Source organism: Gasterosteus aculeatus, chromosome 14 (assembly GCF_964276395.1).
Source record: "Gasterosteus aculeatus chromosome 14, fGasAcu3.hap1.1, whole genome shotgun sequence".
Classification (NCBI taxonomy): domain Eukaryota; kingdom Metazoa; phylum Chordata; class Actinopteri; order Perciformes; family Gasterosteidae; genus Gasterosteus; species Gasterosteus aculeatus.
The window spans coordinates 3,079,872-3,098,279 of NC_135702.1; the positions used below are offsets into that span (position 1 = coordinate 3,079,872).

The window sequence follows — 18,408 nt, forward strand, 5'->3', positions numbered from 1 at the left end:
TCCATTCAGTGATTAGATTCAGGTTATCACAACGTGTGTGTGTGTGTGTGTGTGTGTGTGGATTCCACGTGTTCAGATGAGCTGAAGAGACCGTGAACCTTTTGTGTTTGTGGAGCAGACCGGCACACGCGTGTCAGTGTTTAAATGTCCTGCTGCTGGTTTCTTTGACCTGGAGTTGAGAAATATCAGTAGATGTTGCATTTATGTCTAGAATTTTTCGAAAAAGGCTGCGACCCGGAGCAGATAAACCTTTTGCAAAAACATGGAGGTACCTTCAGGCTTTTTTTTTTTCTTTTTTTTTTTTACAAAGTTACATCCAAGAATTGCGTGCGTCTTTCTTTTTTGTCATCCTAACTCTTTTTGGTGTCAGATAATCACATCCTTCCAAACGCAACAGTGTATTTTGTAGCATGTGTGTTATCTGGATAACCGGCACACGATGGCAGTGTTGTATCTTCATTCCCTTTTTCTTACCTGATGTCTGTTGTGTGAAGGCCTCTGTTCTCTCCAAATAAAGACAACCTTTCATCTGTGGCGATGAACTCTGACTGTAATAAGTCATTGAAAACAATACGGTCACAAATGACTGTTACTTTGTACCACGTTTATATCACAACAATACGATCCGTGAGGGCTGAAGAGATAAAGTGAGCCTGTATGAGATAATGTTGAGTAATAAAACAGTGGACATACTTATTTTTTTTTATAGTGCAAAACGTTTGACTCATTTAGAAAAACAAGTCTCTTGAAAGTCCTTTAATTTGAATACAGCACGTCTGACATGGGAAGCTGTGACTGAATGTGTCCGTGTGCAGTGACGACAACTGACTGCATAAATACACGTAAGGTAATAATAAATTGTCTGAAACACCAAGTGCATTGGTGGAAGAGGCACTGGGACTGTTTCTCACGGTGTAAAAATGTCTGCAAGGAAGACATGCATTTAATTCTATTGGTGTTAAGGTACAGACGTACAATATTCTCAAACTGGAGTATCTAAAGTAGGATATTAGGCAGAATTCTCCCTTTCAGACTGTTGTATTTTTATATAGACTGTACCATCAGCTTATACTATTAATTCATTACTGGATGAGCAACATTAGTGCTGATTTAAATTATTCATACATCTTAAAATAGTTTTTGTAAACTAAATAAATAAATAATAAAATAAATGCAGTAGAGCAACAAAAATGTATGAAGTTATACAAGTGCAACACATACTTAGCAGTTATTTTCAACTAATAAAGTGCAAATGTCTAATTTGTTTAGAAGCAGAACTGAGAGCGGAGCATCGGTGACAGTGACGTCACTCCAGCTCGCCTCTGATTGGATGAAAATTTTAATTTTCAACTGACCTGTGCAGTTTACACAATAAAGTGCACACCGTGCACACAAACCCCGAAGAGCGCGTGAGATCACCGTGAACCCGTCGCATTCCTGTAACGCGTAACGTGTTGGTGGGAATGTTCCCGGTCGAGAGGGGGGGCGGGACTTAAGGCACGTCAGTCAGGCCGCGCGGCGGAGGAACGAGTCGGCGACACCTGCGAACAAAGTGATAACCGACTTCCAGCGCGCGAACGCGCGTGAAGCTGACGCGCGCGTTCACGCGGAATACGTCGTTCCAAAAGGTGTTCGTGACACGGAGGAGCGAGCAACGGGATTATAAAAAAAAAAAAAAAAAAACACAAAGAAAAAAAGTTCATTTGAAGACTTCGAGTGATGCGATTTTAAGTGGAACCCGGAGCGGGAGCAGAGGCACGAGCGCAGGTAAACGACACGCGGGTTTCCTCCTCAGGTGAACGAGATGTTTTACGACCGCGAACCCGAACCGGGCAGCATCAGAAGGACTTCGCCTTCCGATGGCATCCATCGTTTTATTGATTTACAGACGAGTATCGAGTGCCGGTGCGTTCACGGGCACAACGGAAAAAAAAGGACGTGGCGACTTTTTTTTTTTCCTCCTTTTTTTTTTTTTCTTCTCTTGGACCGCCAGCCTTTCACCTGAAGTTCCCGATGCGTTTACTGACCGAACCCTGCGGGAGCAGAGGTCACGCATCGTTCCCGCAGTGCTGACAACATGTGTAGTAATTCTCACGCATGTTTTCACTCGTGCGTGTTCATCGCCGTGCGGATGTTTGTTGGCATTAGATGAAAACCCGTGTGCTGTTTATTCTAGCCGAGTGCGATCCGTATCTTTTAGTTCCACGTGAAGCCACAGGGGGGGTTGATGCCGAAGGGCCCTAAGCAGAAGCACCCCCCCCCCCCCCCCCCCCCACAGGGCCAACAGGGCCAACAGGGCCAATAACCTGATTATTCAATCATGCATCCCTTGTTAAAAAAAAAAAAAAAAAACCCTCAAGGACAACAGGATCGACTTGCTGGAGTGTTAAAATATTTGCAGCACCTATAAAGATGTCAGAGTGAGTTTTCCCAAACGCTTTGTGACGGCGTTGCTCCTCTTGTTGTGCGTAATCTCCTTTTCTCACGCTCTGCTCCGGAGTGCATGGCCACCGGCCAGCTCAGGTTTCTTATCCGCATTGAGCGCTGCAGAGGCCGCGATCAGCCCGAAGGCCCGAAGCAGACACGGTGCACACTGCCACAACTGGACGCGTAAACGAGAGACACAAACACCCCCCCTTTCCTCCCCCCCGTAGGCGAGAGTTCTCATTGGAATCAAGTTTAACTTTTTACATGTGTGGATTCGGGTCGCTTAAAACCTTTTTAACAAACACGAGCACAATAGAATGTTCCCGGCGTGTCGGCGTCGCGACCTGCCGACCCCGGGACAATGTCTATTCTATATGACGACAATACATGCAACAATAGTTCCAGGTCACGGTGATGAAGCTGCACGGATTCAATAGGAGAGGCTCAAAGGCCTCTGGCACTCCCAATGGATAAGATACTGCAGCGAAAGGGACCGGACCAGATAAACTAAGACACTGGTCGGTGAGTCATGTGTTCCTGTGTGAGGATACGACGCTTTCGCGATCTGCATCATGCACGTTGTAATTAATGCGCTTGGTGGCGGAACGTCAGAAAAAAGGTAAACTTTTCACTACTCGAGGAGCGAACATCCTTTTTGCAGACGTCTGAAGCTGTCGCGTAAGCGTCTCAACTCGGGGGGGGGGTCATGCACTATTCACAGCGGATCCGGTGTTGCGCCGGCCGCAGACGCCGTAGCTTCTTCCGAGCAGGTTACCGCGGCAACGGGGGTTCACACTCCTCTCGACCAGGAAATGAAACACTTGATCGCTTGTCAATTACATCGTTTTGACATTCTGATCATTTCAACGGAGGCGTTGTAATGAACGATGTATGACCTGTTTGTTGTTGTTGTTGTTTGTTGTCCCGACATCTTACTGTGACTGTTTCCTCTCCAGGCTTCTGGTGGATGGAGAGACGATGGAGGGGAACAGAACAGAGGTGCCCCTGTATGTAAGTGCCTCGGCGTTGCCGTGTGTTAAGTGTGCGTGAGTTCAGCGCGCTGCTCTCTGGGCCCCGATTCTGTGTTTTAAAGCAACCCCCCCCCCGGACCCCCCTTTGCTCTCCCTCGGCCCCGGCCGGCCTGCCTTGTGTCGCGCTTGAAACCCGAGCCAGGAGGGTTTCGGTCCCCCCCCCGGGGACGCTGGACGCCTTGCGCCGACCCGCTCGCCAAATGGCGAGCCTCCGAAGGCGAGGCGTCCACGGGGGGCTTCTTTTGTTTCTTCTCTTCTTCCGCCGACCAGTTTGCAAATTGAATAAATGCACTTCTTCCACGAGGGAGCATGTTGGAGTGCACGTGTGTCTTTTTTTCATTGTAGAGGTCTGTTTGTGTGCTACTCTCAGTTCCTCCATCTGTCGACCCTCCATGTCTCCCTCCCCCCTCCCCCCTCTCCCTCTCTCCCTCTCTCTCCCGGCCTTACCCTCCGCTGTGTGAGGAAGCCTGGGTGGGCCAGTCACTGAAGCGTTGCCAGATTTCTGGTAAGCAGAGTGTCTGCTTGTTTTGCTGTGTCACCAGTTTTAGAGTGAGCGAGCGAGAGGAGGGGGGGGGGGTGGTCTCCCCTTCCCTCCCCTTCTCTCCCCTTCCCTCCCCCTCTCTCTCATAGAGGCCGATTGAGGACCCGTCTGAGTAAAACCGGGCCATTTGTGAATGATCACGGGCTCTTGCCGCGTTCGCACGCTGCCTTCCATTAGCAGGAAGCGGCGTCTCCACCCCCCGGAAGGGTCACAGGTCAGCAGCGGCGAACTCTCCTCCCGCCGCATGAGAGCCCGGGTCTCAATGGGCGGCTTTGTGTCTCCGCGAGCGGCACGTCGCCGCCGCGCCGTGAAGGCTGTTATTGTAACGGGCCTTTGGCGAAGGTGTCACGGTGCACCTTTCTTCACACCCCGGAACGCGGCGTCCACAGCAGACACAAGCGGGTGCATTGAGCGGAGGAGGCTTCGAACGGAACAAAGGGATTTTTGTTCCTTCCGTGCGGGCGTTTCCGAGGAGAATCGATCTCCGCGCTAGAAGACCGGAGAACACATGCGTCTCAATTTTTAGCCAAATTAACGTAGTAAATCAATATTATATTGATACTGTTCTATGGAATCAGATATAACCTAAGATTTAGGAAAACCTTCATCTTTCCCAAACATTAAAAGGTGCTTTTATTTGCTGTTTATTATACCAACATAATGAGTATTTTGCCAATATTTGTCAATATTTTCATAAGCTACCGACAGTCGGGGTCCCCAGAGGACGCGCTGGGGTAACAGGAAGTAGAAACTACTTGATAGCAGCTATTAGCTCGACACGACTGCGTGTTAGCACAAGGACACGGCTCACGTGGGCCCGTGTGGGTCATCACAGGGTTCCCGTGTTGTGATTCACGGTTCAGTGTTCCCGCTCATCGTGTTTGCCGAGCTTTTTATATGGCAAACAAACTAAAGCCGACGATAAGCTGGTCAAACATAAAGGAAATAAGTAAAAAAAAAACTCTCAAATATTCCAGCCCTTCAGTAGTCCCTCATCATGTATTTGATTAAAGCATTTAGCAAGAAATCCGGTTACTTCTCGGCGTGATTAAGCACCACAGAGTCCATACTTGTACCTATTAGTGTCTCCTGTGCACAGGGGGATTAGATCCGAGGTATGTGTCTCAGCTGAGCATGAGAGAGAAAAAGGGGCCTGCAGTCGGTTCCAGCTGTCCGATGAGATTCTGCTCCAGTGACCAGATGGAAGTGCCCTCCGCCCCCCCCCCCACCCCGAGTTACAATAATCGACGGCGACCGCGCGAGGATTTCTGCACACTCGATGAGTCAAAACGTGACGGCCGGAGGAGCGGCTTGTTTTCCCGGGAGCTTGTTGTTGTTGTTGTTTTGTTGCAGCGAGGCCCGACGTCACCTGCGCGACGCCCCCCAGGAGACCACAGAGCGCCGCGGCTGCTGGTTTCCCGGAGACGAGCAGGCGTCGTTGTTGCCCCCAACCCCCCCACCCGAATGGAGTGCATTTGCCTTTTAGATTGTATCAAGGACCTTTTTTGCATACGCAAAATAACTGCTCGCGCTCCATAATCAGCGCATTATGCCGGACCTGAGCGCTGCCCATGAAGGAGGGACGAGGTAGAACGCGTTGAAGACGTCGTCGGGGCTGGATCAGGCTGCGCAGCGATCGGGCCCCCGGGGGGGGGGGGACAAGCCCGCAGATCCAATCTGTCCCACGTGCTGGTTCCTCTTCCCCCGAGGCTCACGTTTTTTTTATCTGATCAAATCCTGCGGGTCCGAGCCAATAATTCATCGGGACCGTGGCGCTCCGTGGAGGAAGCGACAAGCTAAATCAAGATGTGTTTCTGTGTCTTTCATTGATGATCACGTTACCTGGAGGACAACGTCCCAAAAAAATAGAAACGTCAAGATGGAGAATAGATTAATCCCTTTGTGGTGAATGAGATGAATCAGAACATTCCTTGTCAAGTTACATTGAATTGCGTTTAGTAAGAAGAAGTAAAGTGCAACAATAGTTGATGGCAACCTTGAAAGAAAGTGTAATCCTACTTTAAAAATGGCCGTTGCTGCCGTGGCTCTCGCTGACCTGCATAGAAACCAGAGAGGCCGGCGTCTTATCTCGCTGCTACGCTGGAAAAACGGTCGGTGCGTAACATGAGCGCTGAGTGCTGCTGCAGCCGAAACCACTCGGGGGGGTCAGACCCCCGTCATCGGTGCCGCATCCACCTGTGAAAGCCCCGACGGCGTGAGGGACGGCGCTATCCGTTTTTGTTATTATGCCATTATCACGCGGATGGATCCTCCACTCGGATACCTCGGATAGCAACAAGGATAAATAAAGGACGACCAGGAGATAAAACCCCCCGAGCCGAGCGCAAGAAAACAGGAGAGCAGGAGTCGACCCCCCCCCTCCCCCTCCCAGGCCGGTCCCGGGAGGGAGAATAACACGGGGGAGGTGGAGTAAATCAGGTGGTTGCTGTGTTCATGTGCAGGACAAAAACGTTTACTTTGTGATGAGACGATAAAGAGTTTCCTCTCGATGAAAACACTCCAACATGCAGGACTGGACTCGTCGTCGCCTCACTTCATACACGCGCGTCTCGCTGGTGGTGAAATAAAAAGATTTTTTGTTTTTGTGAGGCGATTTGATGACGTTCTAGTACCGTTTTCAACACATTTCGATGGTTTTCGGGATACAGTTTGACCTACTTTGCAAAAACGGGCTGGTTGCAGTGAATAATTGAAAGATGGAGAGAATCTGAAACCCGTGTTGGTCTTTCCCTCAACGAAATAGTCATTAAACGGAGTGAAAAACCAACAAAAAAACAGCTCATCTCAGTGTTTCTTCTGGTGGATGCAGGTCACAGAGTTCAGACGAGGGCAATGCAAAACAACAACAACCAGGTCACTGATAACGAATCGCATTGTGAGGATGGATCACGACATAGACGCCCAGTGGGGGGGGCTGCTGACTCCCCTCCCCCTTTCTTCTCCCCCCCACCCTAATTCTCTCCTTCCCCGCCGCGCGTTGTGTGCGTCTAACGGTGACCATCAATGACGTGGCTGTTTGTCTCTTGTCGTCCCAGGGACAGGTGGAGGCCCTGGTGAGCTCACCAGCCGACGCCCCCGACCGAGCGGAGTTTTACGTCGTCGTGCGAGGCTCCGCCCTCACGCACGTGACCGCGGCGAAACGAGGAGCCGACGGACGGACCCTCTGCTACACGGTTCCTGGTACGTCCTTCAGGCCGCCTTCCAAAAAAAAACCCCCGCACGTTCGCCCCCTCCCCCCCCCTCGCCTGTCACTGTCTCACCGCCTCGCTCTCCCTCAGGCCACGCCCCCGCGGAAGCCGCCGCCGTCACGTCCTACTTCTACGCGGCGGGCCGGGTGGAGCCGTGCGAGGGCCGGGCCTCCCTCCAGTACCTGGCGGACGCGGCCCAGGAGGCGGCAGAGCACCTGAGAGCGAACCGCGAGCGGCTCGGCCCCTGGAGCCACCTGGAGGTGCTGGAGAGGTTCTCCGCCGCGGGGTTAGAGCGCCGCGAGGAGGAGGAGGAGGAGGACGGGATTTCAGGTGGGGAGTCCGGTCTGGGGAAGCTGGATGAGAAGATCACACAAGCCATGGCCAACATGGAATACCCTCAGCAGTGGAGTGAGGCCGACGCTCAGCCCAGAGAAGGTGGGGAACCGAGGAGCTGTGGGTTTTTATCGGGTTTTTGCACGTTGTGGAGCATTTAAAACAAAGCCGTCCAATCACAACAAAGCACATAGAGGAGGCGGATTTCTGCGTGGGGTTTCATTTTTCTCCGGATGTTGAGCCACGAATCCCCCGCCGGCCTTGTCCTCTTCTCCCGGGATCCTCTACGCCCGTGTGATTAAGACACCGAGCTGCGATGCAAACGTGGCTTTTCAATCACCGTTATTATCGCTGCAGCCGGGGACCGGTGCTCCTCTTCAGCCAGATCAGACCCCCCCCCCCCACTCCTCTCCTTCGCGCCGCAGCTGTGTCTGAGTTGTTTCTGGCGTCTGGCCTCCGATTCCTTGATTCATGATGTTCCATTCTTTCAAAAAGCGGCGAATTCTCACCTCATTTTTTTATATTCTAGGAAATGAGGGTGAAAACATTCTGACCGGGCCAAAGTAATATTACACTTTGGACACGAGTGCTTTCCAGGAGATTACATACCGCTTGATGGAAAAGTATATTGCTAGCTTCCTTAAAATTCTGAATCTGTGTGTGTGTGTGTGTGTGTTTGCGTGTGTGTGTGTGGAGAAAGTCACGGAGGTGACGGAGAGTTTTGGTCCATCAAAGGAGGGAAAAGAGGAAACGAGAGTTCTCCTGCACATTGTTCCGGGGTTTGAGCGAAAGCGCCATGGCAACCGTCTACTCTCAGCCACACTTAAAGGGAAGATGAAGTACCCCGGGTCCTCTCTGCAAACAGACCCCCTCCCCCTTCCCTCCCCCCTCCGTGCTCACAAAACAACAGGGGCGTACGTGGAGGATTTGTGGGGCAGAAACGTGCCCATCTGGTGCCCAATGCCAGATAGTGCATCGCGCCGGGGGCTGTTTATACAGGGTACCCTCACGCATGCCGATACTCTGCTGCACGCGTGACAGAGTTCACCAACCGCCTCCCTCCCAGCCGGCGTCGGCGAAACATCCTGTTTGTCCAGGTAACAATGCTATCGAAAACGCGGCGGAACCCTTTTGCGTCACCCCGAGTTCTTCATTCTTGGCCTGCGCGGTTTTTATGGGCCGTACATTCCGTACATACGCAGCAGATGGTCCGTGCGCCTCGCAGCGGGGAGAGAGCTTGTGTAACACACATCGGGGAAAGGTTCGACTGGGTGGCGGCTTTCTGCAGCTGGTGCAGGTTCTGTTCCTGCCACTACGCCCTCTCTTCTTTCCTCCCGGGTAACGGCGCTGTGAACGGCGTGACGGACCTTCGTATCCTTCTCTGTCTCTTCCTTTTTTAGCCGCTGAGCTTCAGCCCAGAGAAACCCTCCTTCACCTGGCGGTGCGCCTGGGTTTGGTCCACCTCTCGCGCTTCTTAATCCACCAGCCCCGAGGTCAAAGGGCACTGACCGCGCCCAACCAGGAGGGGCACACCCCCCTCCAGCTGGCCCAGAGGGACGGACGGCACGCCATGTTCAGGGCGCTGGCGGCGTAAGTTGTCCCGTTTAATGACTCAGCGGCGGACGTTGTGTGACGTGGCCCCGTTCACCCTCCTCCTTCTCCCCCGTCAGTCCCCCGGGTCCAGCTGTGGGCCCCGTTCCAGGCGTGTGGTGCGTGTGGGCCGACGGGTCCAGCATGGTGAGGTTTTGTCCCCGGACGGGCTCCCTGACCCTGACGGTGCGGCAGGGGCGGCGGCCGGAGCCCGGAGGCCGCCCCGAGGACGCCGTCGGGATCCTCCGAGAGCGACTGGCCGACGACAGCATCCTCAAACTGGTGCGAGCACCTTTTGTTTAACGTCCCCTGTGGGGCTCCCGTAAGCTGCAGCAAACAGTGCGGCCGCTGGCGAACTCACTTTCCCATGCGTCTCCCGCGTGAGGTAATGCGCCGCCGCTGTTGAGATAAGGCCGTTTGCACGGGCTTTGTTCCGACTTGTTTAAACAAAAAGGCCTCGACTCCCACACACCCCCCCACCCCTCCGCTTGTAATCGGACATTTTGACAAGAGTTGAGCAAGTAAGCGTAAAGAAAACACTGCAGCCATGGCAGTTAATAAACCCAGAGGGCAGCTTACGCAGAATGATGCTTTGAAATATTGTGTGTCACATAATAATCTTTATCTCTAATTTAGAGATTTCTTAATATTTTTACAGCTCACGTGAGATCTGTTTTTGTTCCAGGTCAATGTGCTCAAAGGTGATACTGAGGAAGACGAGAGCGGCACAGAGGAATCTGCCCCGAGCGATGAAGGTAGGATTGAATCGGGTCCCCGTTCCACTAATTGTCAGACGAGAGCTTGTTATGGGTTGTAATAAAGTGCCTGTTTACCAGATAGTCCACGTTGTTAGAGGCAGACGATGCGCTGAAATCATGTTGAATGACGGGAAACTTAAATATTAACGCATTTTAAATGGAAAAACCTTTCGGATTTGGAATCCTGCTTCACTCCGGGATCTCGCGACATTGTGAACGGCAATTTTCTTAATCCTTTTTTGCGCCGCTACACTTTTGAATGAGTCATCGACACCAGCAGCCGACAGATTACCCGGTGATGAACTATAATCATTTGCACAAACAAGCCCCGCATTGTGTCCGTGTGCAAAACAAATCCCCACGGAATCGGTTGAGCAAACATTTGTGCGGTCGGACATTCGTCACTGACTCGCAGAGACTAAAGAAATCACCAGCAGACGCCGTAAAAGGCTCTTTCCTCCGCGCGCCTGTTTGTTCGGAGGAAACCTCGGGGGGGGGGGCAGGTTGTTTTGTCTCTGTCCTTCTGGTGGACACGCTCAGAGGGAGACCCTCACAGATGTTTTTCCCGCGGTGCCACCGCCGCGCTTATTTTTGCCGCTCCGTCCGTTTGGGTAACCGTGGCGACGGCGGATTTCAGTATCGACTCCTGAAGGGGGGGAAAAGCAGGAAGCTCGTGTCTCGGTATTGACCTCGAGCCCCCCCGTCCATTAACCCGTCCGAAATAACAACCTCACGCTGGGGAGAATGTGCTTCTTCCTTCTGTGGACCTGCTGCTCCCCCCCCACCCCCGCCGCCAGCCTGCAGCCTCCCGTCTCCTCGCCGGCACGCACACACAGGACCCGGCGGCGGAGGGCGACGGGGCAGAGGTGTCGTGCATTAACTCCCGGGCTGAATGTCTTTATCCCACACAGGCGTTGGCAAAGCGCTCCGAGTGGACGCGGCGGCGCCGGTGGACCATGTGAGTACCGCGGAAGTACGCGCCAGCCTCTCGGAAGCGCCGTGGTCGTCTTTGGAAGTCATTTGCACGCGACCGAGTGTCTTTGTTCCTAAAAGAGATGCTTCCTCTGTTTGTTTTCTGGTTTGTTTGAAGGTATTTGAGGAACAACTGGTTCTTTCTCTGGACGACGACGACGACGATGAAGACTTCCCGTCCTCATCGTTTGGTAAATCTTCTCTTTCTCTCTGTCGATCTCCCTCAACGATTTGGCAAACACAAGAGCAACTTTCCAAAAATACCGTTCCGTTTTAATATTATAGCAATAATACTGTGGCATCTGGTTTCAATTAATATAATTGGAGTTTTAGCCAGGAGACCTGATCTTGTGCTACTACTGCTTTTCGTGGGAGTACGAGCAGCAGCAGCAGGAGTTTAGTATTTCATGCATTCTTGTTTCGCACATTGCACGAGCGAGGAGCTCCGTGCGGCCAAAACAACGAATGAGTAATTAATGAATAAACACAACACGTTTGTGGCTTCGCTGCACAGCCGGCTGTGGGAACGACGCACGATAAGCTGGTTGAGAAGCTTCGACTGGAAGCCTTTTACTCGTGTGGCTGCCTCGATAGGCAATCTGCTCTGTTCGGAATCACCAGAAACACACACGCACACACACACACACACACACACACACACACACACACACACACACCGTCTCCTTGATGAGCGGTAAACGGACGCGTTGTCCTTCAGCAGTCTGGTGCGAGTTGGGTCCCAGTCCTGGAATCTGCCCCGTCACTGGGACAAAGGCAGGAATGGGGTCAGGCGTGTCCCAACCGGGAGACCCCCCCACCCCCCTCCCTCCCGTCCCCCTCTGGCTCCCCTGAAACGGACAGTGGAGCTCTGTACAGTACGTGGGGTGGGGGGGGGTTCACAAGCTGGTTCACAAAAGCTGACATTTCAGGGTTTTGCACACGCGTTGACCTCCGGATCCTCGTTCAACGGGCGGATTCAATCCAATCGACACCGTCTCTCTGGCTTGTGAAAAAGTTTTGAGGAGGATGCTCAAACCTTTCAGGTGTTGCCACGGTTACCGCGCATGCTAATTCCCCGTGTGTTGCCGTGGAAGAAAGAAGGGCCTGTTGTGAACGCGGCTGAAGGCCATAAACTCTGAGACCATAAACTCTGTGTGTGTGTGTGTGTGTGTGTGTGTGTGTGTGTGTGTGTGTGTGTGTGTGTGTGTGTGTGTGTGTGTGTGTGTGTGTGTGTGTGTGTGTGTGTGTGTGTGTGTGTGTGTGTGATGTTTCATTCTGACCGCAGATCCTTTTCCTATTGCACAAATAACTAAGCCCAACTATGTTGATCGGAATGCTTTTAGTCGTGATGACGGCCCCTCGAGGCCGCTGTGGTTTTCATTCGGACGAACTGATCGTCGGGGTTTGGCCTACGAGCCGCTTCCCTCCCTCTGCCTTCGCGCTTTTAAATCAAGAATACGCTGTCTGCGTGAAAGCGAACGGGCCGCGGGGATAAAAACGAGGTGAGTGCAGTGGATTGGCATAACAAGTCTGCCTCGTATGTTTGAGCTCTGCGCTAAGCGTCTTGCCTGTGTGAGCGCAGCAGAGAGGAAATGCCTTACTGATGCCCAGGATTTCCCTTACATTAGTGCAGGCATGGCGGGTCCAGACATCAAAGTCTGGGGGGGGGGAAAGCTCGCAGCAAGAGAGCTACGAAAATGGATTCTCAACGGAAAAAAATGGCAGTTTTCCACGTTGTTATCCTAGAAGCATCGTGCACCAGTGGCACGTGCAGCGCACACACACACATACTTTACTCCCATTAGATAAATGAGGTGCTTTGACTGCATGTTGCATTGCACGGACAGTTCTTAAGTGCACCGCGTACATTTGAAAGCAGATGGCGTTGAAGAATTTTAATGCAAAACATTAAATCATTCTTATTGATTTTAAAATACCTGCAATTAAGGTGTTGAAACGTACGCCTCTGCGCCCCTGCCGTGGTTTTCATGTGGATGCATTTGCGTTAAAACGCTACAAACGTTTTGCTTCAACACATGTTCACAATGCTAGTTTAAGGTACGAGCGTGCTAAACTCAGAGTTTAGGCTCCAGGCTCACCGGAATGCCGCTTTGCGGGTATTTGGTCGTAAACCAGTCAACCGGTGCCCGAGCACATGAACCCAAACAGATTGCACAAGTTTGGCACTTTTCAATGCGTGTGCAAAATGTCGTTGGTTTGTAAGCACCTCAAAAGACCGCTCTGTTTTTCATGGGGAACAAAAGAAACACAGCCTGCGGGGAAAGTTGATACGTGGAGGTTTTCTGTGAAAGCGAGCCTTTAAAGGTCAACCAGGGCGCCGCCTCATCGCGTTTCTCTTTTCTTTTGATCCGAGCCTTGACTTTTATCCAATGACAGATCGATAAATCACGGCACAAACTGCCGACTCCCGAACACCGAAGAAAATATGACCAAACTTCCCTTTATTACCACCTCCTGTGTGTATCTGCTGGTGGCCCTCGATGTTTTTCTGTCATCTCCGCTCAACACTCGGCTGATGCTGGAATGAATAATGGCAGCGACGAGTCGCTTCTCACTCGGCTCCGTCACCGTAAATCTCTCCGCAGGATGAAAACAAATTCCTAACAGACATCTCAGACAACTGCTCGGCGCCGCAGAGCGGCGGATTTCCAACTGGGGGAGCAGAGTGCAGACAAAGAGAAGCCGGTTTGATCGGTTATGGACTTTGTTACAGGGGCGGTGAACGGGCGTCCCGTGCTGCCCGCCGGAGTCCAGAACCAGCCGGTCCAGCAGCCCTCAGTGATGGACGCCGGCGACCCGACCGCCCCGCATCACCAGCAGGTCATAAATCCCCCCTCGCTCTGCCAGAGCCACGTTGGTCCGCTCCCCTTTCCTTCACGTTTCTCCTCGCGTGTTGTTTTTGAACTCGCAGGAGGAAGAAGCTGACCCGGAGGTCGGGGACGCCACCGGGACGGACGGCGGGCCGCGGGACGCGGGACAGCCGCCGCCGGCCGCCGATGCCGCCCCTCCCGCGCTCTCACCCGCCGACCGGGCCCTCGCCCGGCTGAGCCGCCCCGCGTCCTCCGAGCACGCCGGCCGCCGGCGGACGCGTGTGACCTCAGCGCGTGACCTCAGGTACTGAGCGCAGGGCGTTTTCTGTCTCGTCCGGACAAAGCGTTTCCTCTGGTGTGAAACCCGCCCGCGTGTCTCCCCCAGTCCCAGCCTGGTGGCCCTGGAGGTGGACAGCGAGGAGGAGGAGGAGGAGGAGGAGGAGCCACAGTCCCCGCTCTCCCCGCTCTGGTCGGAGGCGGAGAAAAAGGAAGACGAGAGTGAAGGCTCCTCGCCCTCGGCGGACCTCGCCTGCACTTGCAGCCAATCCGCCTCCTCGGCGAAAGTAAAAGCGCCACCTCGGGCCTCAGAAAACTCCCACTTCTGCTTTCAGGCCTCAACTTTGCCTCCTTCTCCCCAGCAGACGGGTGAGCGTGGGATTCGACTGCGTTCGTACTCCTACTCCTCCCCCAGAATCAGCTTCCGTCCCGCCCGTCCGACCCGCGACAGCAACCCGTCGGACCCGAGCCTCGGTCAGTGACGCCTGCAGATAGAAATGCGAGGAGATCTAACGCGAGACTAACAATGTTCTGTTTGCTGTTTACCTTCTATTTGTCTCCCTTAACGCAACTGTCAAGACGCACCACTAATATATAAACTGCAGTCAACTCCCGACAGATGTGCAAAAAGCAATAGTTTGACGATTTGCGTCTGTAAATAGGCATCAGTATCAGATTAATAACCAGTTAAAAGGCTGTTTCTTGGCCGCTTGCCCCCCGAGGTCCGTGCCTGGAATAAAACGGCTGCAGACGGACACAAAAATGCTCTTTGGCACGTTTTAACTCCCCGCAGAAGAGCAAATCTGCATCTCCTCCCATGAAAATCTACTCTCAATGAGCCCGGAGCCGACTGCAGGTCACGCGGCGCCGTCCCGTGTAGCTGACGTGTCCCCTGTGCCCCCCGTAGATGGCGTCCCCCACAGTGTCGGCCACAGCCGCTCTCTCCTTCAGGCGCTCTCTCTGCCTATGTCTCTGTCTCTCCTCCACCCTGGGAGTAAGTACCGGACGCCGGGGGCCCCCCCGCCGGGCACGCCGCCGCCGTCGCCGCTTGTCTGTGCCGTCGTCAAGGTTATCCCGGTCGCTTCCAAGTCCTGCGGCACCAGCAGACGGACATAGTTAGCGACCAGCCGGGCAGCACAGCGGCTGGTTTTTTTACCGGCTGGGAGGAGTTGGTGGAGACCAAAGCGGAGACACGGGGACGATTTAAGCGGCTGAACATGAAAGGAACGTCTCTTAAATCACCTCACGTGTGAGATCTGTGAATTCTGCTCGCGCCGAAGAACAAAACTAAGGAAAACTCAAATTGTGAGTGAAGAACAATTTGGAATTGCGACGGGGATTTGAATCAAAGGCAAAGAAGTAAATTAAAGTCACATGTGTTATAACCTTGGCGCCAGCATGTGTTTGCATGCGTGTGTGTGTGTGTGTGTGTGTGTGTGTGTGTGGCTTCTTTAATCCGAATGGCAGTGGGTGTGTAAGGAGTGATGCGTGTTTATTTCCGCATCGGTGCCGAAAAAATAAAATATTCACTCTGCAACAATCTAAAGTTTCTGCCGACTTTCAGTTTCAGTTTTCTGTGCGTACGTGGAGCGAAATCGGCATCTCCTCATTCGATTTTAAACGCCGTGGCCTTGATTGTTGTTGTTGTTGATTGAATTAGTTTTAAAACTCCTCATTCTGTGCGTACACAGAGCAGAGACCCCCCATGACGCCAGAGCAGCCGCACGAAAAGAGGTATTTATGATTTCATTTCACTTTCACTTGTAAATTGTACTTGTATTTTGTGTGTTTCTGTATTGACCTCACTTACTTTGGGCTCCGTCGTATCATACGTCAAGAATGTAATCCCGTTACTATGAGCAACGCGTGTGGTAACCATGACGTCCAGGTTGCTTGGTGACTGGCGGGCGGTTGGTTTATTTAAAGAACAGCTGGCTGAATGTGCTTCACGGGTGTTTTCGATCCCGTCTCCTTTCCAAGAGGAGGTGACGCACAGATATCAGCCAGGGTGACTCTGAGCGACCGCCTGGCCGCAGGCATGACCCAGTGCATCGTGGGTACACGTCCCGGAGCGCGACGAACGTGCATTTTGCAGCACTGTGGCCAATGGCGGTTCGTGGAAAAACTGTATAAAATAAAGCAACGGTGCTGCTTTTCAAGGTCTCTGCTCCTGGGGGGGGGGGGTGAAGTGGCGCGGAGTTAGAAAGAGGATTTCCGCTCCTCTTCCTGCTCCGCTCGGCCCCTTTTTCACTGATGCCAAGTGATATTTCCTTTACCTCTTCATGTGCAGCGCCCCCTGGTGGAGGATACCAGACGCAATCAATGCAACTAATCTTTATTCCACATATCAACAGATTACAACAGCCGGTCTCGCTTCGTGGCTGCTCGTCGGTGTTAAAGCGGCCGTGTGTGTGTGTGTGTGTGTGCGTGCGCGCTGTTCTCTGCAGGGAGATTAGGTTCCGTCAGCGAGCGCAGTCCGCTGAGGACGAGGGCGGCGTGGAGCTGCCAGAGTCCCTCCAACATCTCACCCTGTCTGAGTTCCTCAAAGAGTACGTGGGGGGCTTGAGCCATGTTTGAGTGTTGTAGCCCCCCCCCTCAACTAAGGTCGACGGCATGTTCGCATCGATTGACGACAACCTCCTCTCCTTCCCTCTCCTCCTTCTCACACCTCATCGTTCCTTTCCTTGTTTTATCTCTTTTAGAAGCAGAGCAATAACAAAGCGGTTGTTGTCTTTTAACAACGTGCACCAGAAGACTGTCATTGTCATTTTGCATGTTTCATACCTCCTAACAATTCTACTAATTCTAATTTACAGAAGGAGCACGATTTGTGTTTTGATCTTTCGATCATCCAAATGTTTTCTCTGTGAAACATTTATTCCAGGAAGCGAGCCTCTGTTATGCGATGTTATGCGCTTTGTGTACTACAAAGCTACACTAACCAGTCAGGCTTGCTTTTGTTGTCCCGTAGAGTCCGTGTGAAGACAACCGGGACGCCGCCGCTCCGCCTCACTAACAAGCGTTTGCACACAAACAAAGCCGCTTTGAACGCGTTTTCTGAAGTTACGACAGTGAGGCTGTTTCTGATGTTTCTTAAGAATCCAAGAGGAGGAGCTGGACAAGTGCAACGTCCCCGCCAAGGCGGAGTCGGAGAAGTACAAAGTCGCCCGCACCTTCAGTTTCCTGAAGAGCCGGATGTCCAGCACCCGCAACAAGAGCAAGGTGACACCCGTCAGCCGTCCCCCACTCGAGTATAGAAGACGAATGGGCTTAATGGAGGCTGGAAAACAGCTTTCACACGCTACATCCCCCCCCCAGCGCCTCGTTCACAGGCTTAAAAACACCACGACCGGCTGATTTCAATTGTATTATTTACCTTTTATAAGTTAGTACATTTAGTTATTCATTATAAACCGTCTGCGGGGGGCCGGTGTTCCCCGTCTAGACCACTACTGTGACACATTGTGCCGCTCTCTGTGAGACGCAACCAGGAAACGTTTCTGGGAGTAACTCAAGGTCAGAGCGCCGAGCGCGGCAGGTTGTCCGCCCTCTTTCCCCGTAATCATTAATCCCCTTTTGTTGAGTCAGCACGCAGCCTCGTCGCCCCCCTGACCTGCGCCCGTTGTTTATGGCGGCCTCCATTTCCTCGTTGGCCGTCTCGCTTTCGGGAGCAGGCGCTCGTCCCTCTGCTCACTCTGCACATAGACACCCGCCGCGGTTTATAGAAACATGAAGCGCCGCGCCGCGCCGCGCTCGGACTCCGCCCGCATGGCCTCTTTGTTGACGCTCGTGTCTCCGGCGTGGCTTTCCAAAGGGGAAGGCCAAGGACAGAGAGGCCAAGGACCGGCCGCCGGACGGACACCGGTTTAACGCCGGCTCCTGTTTGGGCCCCAGCGCGTGCGTCGTGTGCGATAAACCGGCCTCCGGGAAGGACGTGCTGCACTGCGCCGGTAAGTCGCGGCGCCATTTTTTCTTTTTTTTTCTTTTCAGAAAAACAAACAAGTTGTCTTCGGGAAGTAACTCAGAAACGTCCGTCCGCAGGCTGCGCCGCGATCGTCCACAAGGGCTGTAAAGAATCCGTCCCGCCCTGTTTGAAGGTGAGTGCCGCTGACCTCTGCCGTGCGCCGACACGGAGCCCCTCTCTGACTTCTCGCGCTTCCCAGAAGCTCCAGGATAAATACGCCGTTGCCATGGTGAAGAACAGGACGGCGTCCCTCCCGCAGAGTGAGTTTACAACATAAAGGTTCCCGGTCACGTGGGGGCCGAGGGAGGTAAATCTCTTTTTGCTTTTTCGCCCACACACAGATTTCACAGTGAGAGACGGTCCCCCTCCGCACGTCGTCCCCGTCTCCCCGTCTCTGCCCGCCATGAGGGACGCGGACGCCCAGCCGGGCCCGCCCCCCGGGACCTTCCCAAGCGGCGACAGGTGGCGGAGCTGTC

At 53.0% G+C, this 18,408-nt stretch overlaps 1 protein-coding gene across 11 annotated transcripts in view; it reads left to right on the top strand.

The window, feature by feature from the left end:
- The first annotated feature begins 1,575 nt into the window (after positions 1 to 1,575).
- Positions 1,576 to 18,408, top strand: part of arhgef28a (Rho guanine nucleotide exchange factor (GEF) 28a) — a 28,041-nt gene continuing 11,208 nt past the window's right edge. For 2 of the 11 annotated variants that reach the window (XR_013452637.1, XM_078088908.1), the window contains exons 1-20: positions 1,586 to 1,767; positions 3,384 to 3,438; positions 7,056 to 7,200; positions 7,299 to 7,643; positions 8,942 to 9,131; positions 9,212 to 9,413; positions 9,817 to 9,886; positions 10,801 to 10,847; positions 10,980 to 11,052; positions 13,596 to 13,702; positions 13,794 to 13,996; positions 14,078 to 14,255; positions 14,331 to 14,442; positions 14,876 to 14,962; positions 15,660 to 15,702; positions 16,416 to 16,517; positions 17,067 to 17,190; positions 17,783 to 17,918; positions 18,010 to 18,192; positions 18,274 to 18,394. Coding sequence is in view for 10 of the 11 variants with exons in the window: in XM_078088908.1 (XP_077945034.1) it covers positions 3,406 to 3,438; positions 7,056 to 7,200; positions 7,299 to 7,643; positions 8,942 to 9,131; positions 9,212 to 9,413; positions 9,817 to 9,886; positions 10,801 to 10,847; positions 10,980 to 11,052; positions 13,596 to 13,702; positions 13,794 to 13,996; positions 14,078 to 14,255; positions 14,331 to 14,442; positions 14,876 to 14,962; positions 15,660 to 15,702; positions 16,416 to 16,517; positions 17,067 to 17,190; positions 17,783 to 17,918; positions 18,010 to 18,192; positions 18,274 to 18,394 (2,501 nt within the window). In the remaining variant the exon portion in view is untranslated. Of the gene's footprint in view, positions 1,768 to 3,383; positions 3,439 to 7,055; positions 7,201 to 7,298; positions 7,644 to 8,941; positions 9,132 to 9,211; positions 9,414 to 9,816; positions 9,887 to 10,800; positions 10,848 to 10,979; positions 11,053 to 13,595; positions 13,703 to 13,793; positions 13,997 to 14,077; positions 14,256 to 14,330; positions 14,443 to 14,875; positions 14,963 to 15,659; positions 15,703 to 16,415; positions 16,518 to 17,066; positions 17,191 to 17,782; positions 17,919 to 18,009; positions 18,193 to 18,273; positions 18,395 to 18,408 lie in introns of those variants that run through there. The other 9 variants (XM_040198000.2, XM_078088910.1, XM_078088909.1 and 6 more) reach the window with 9 other exon arrangements.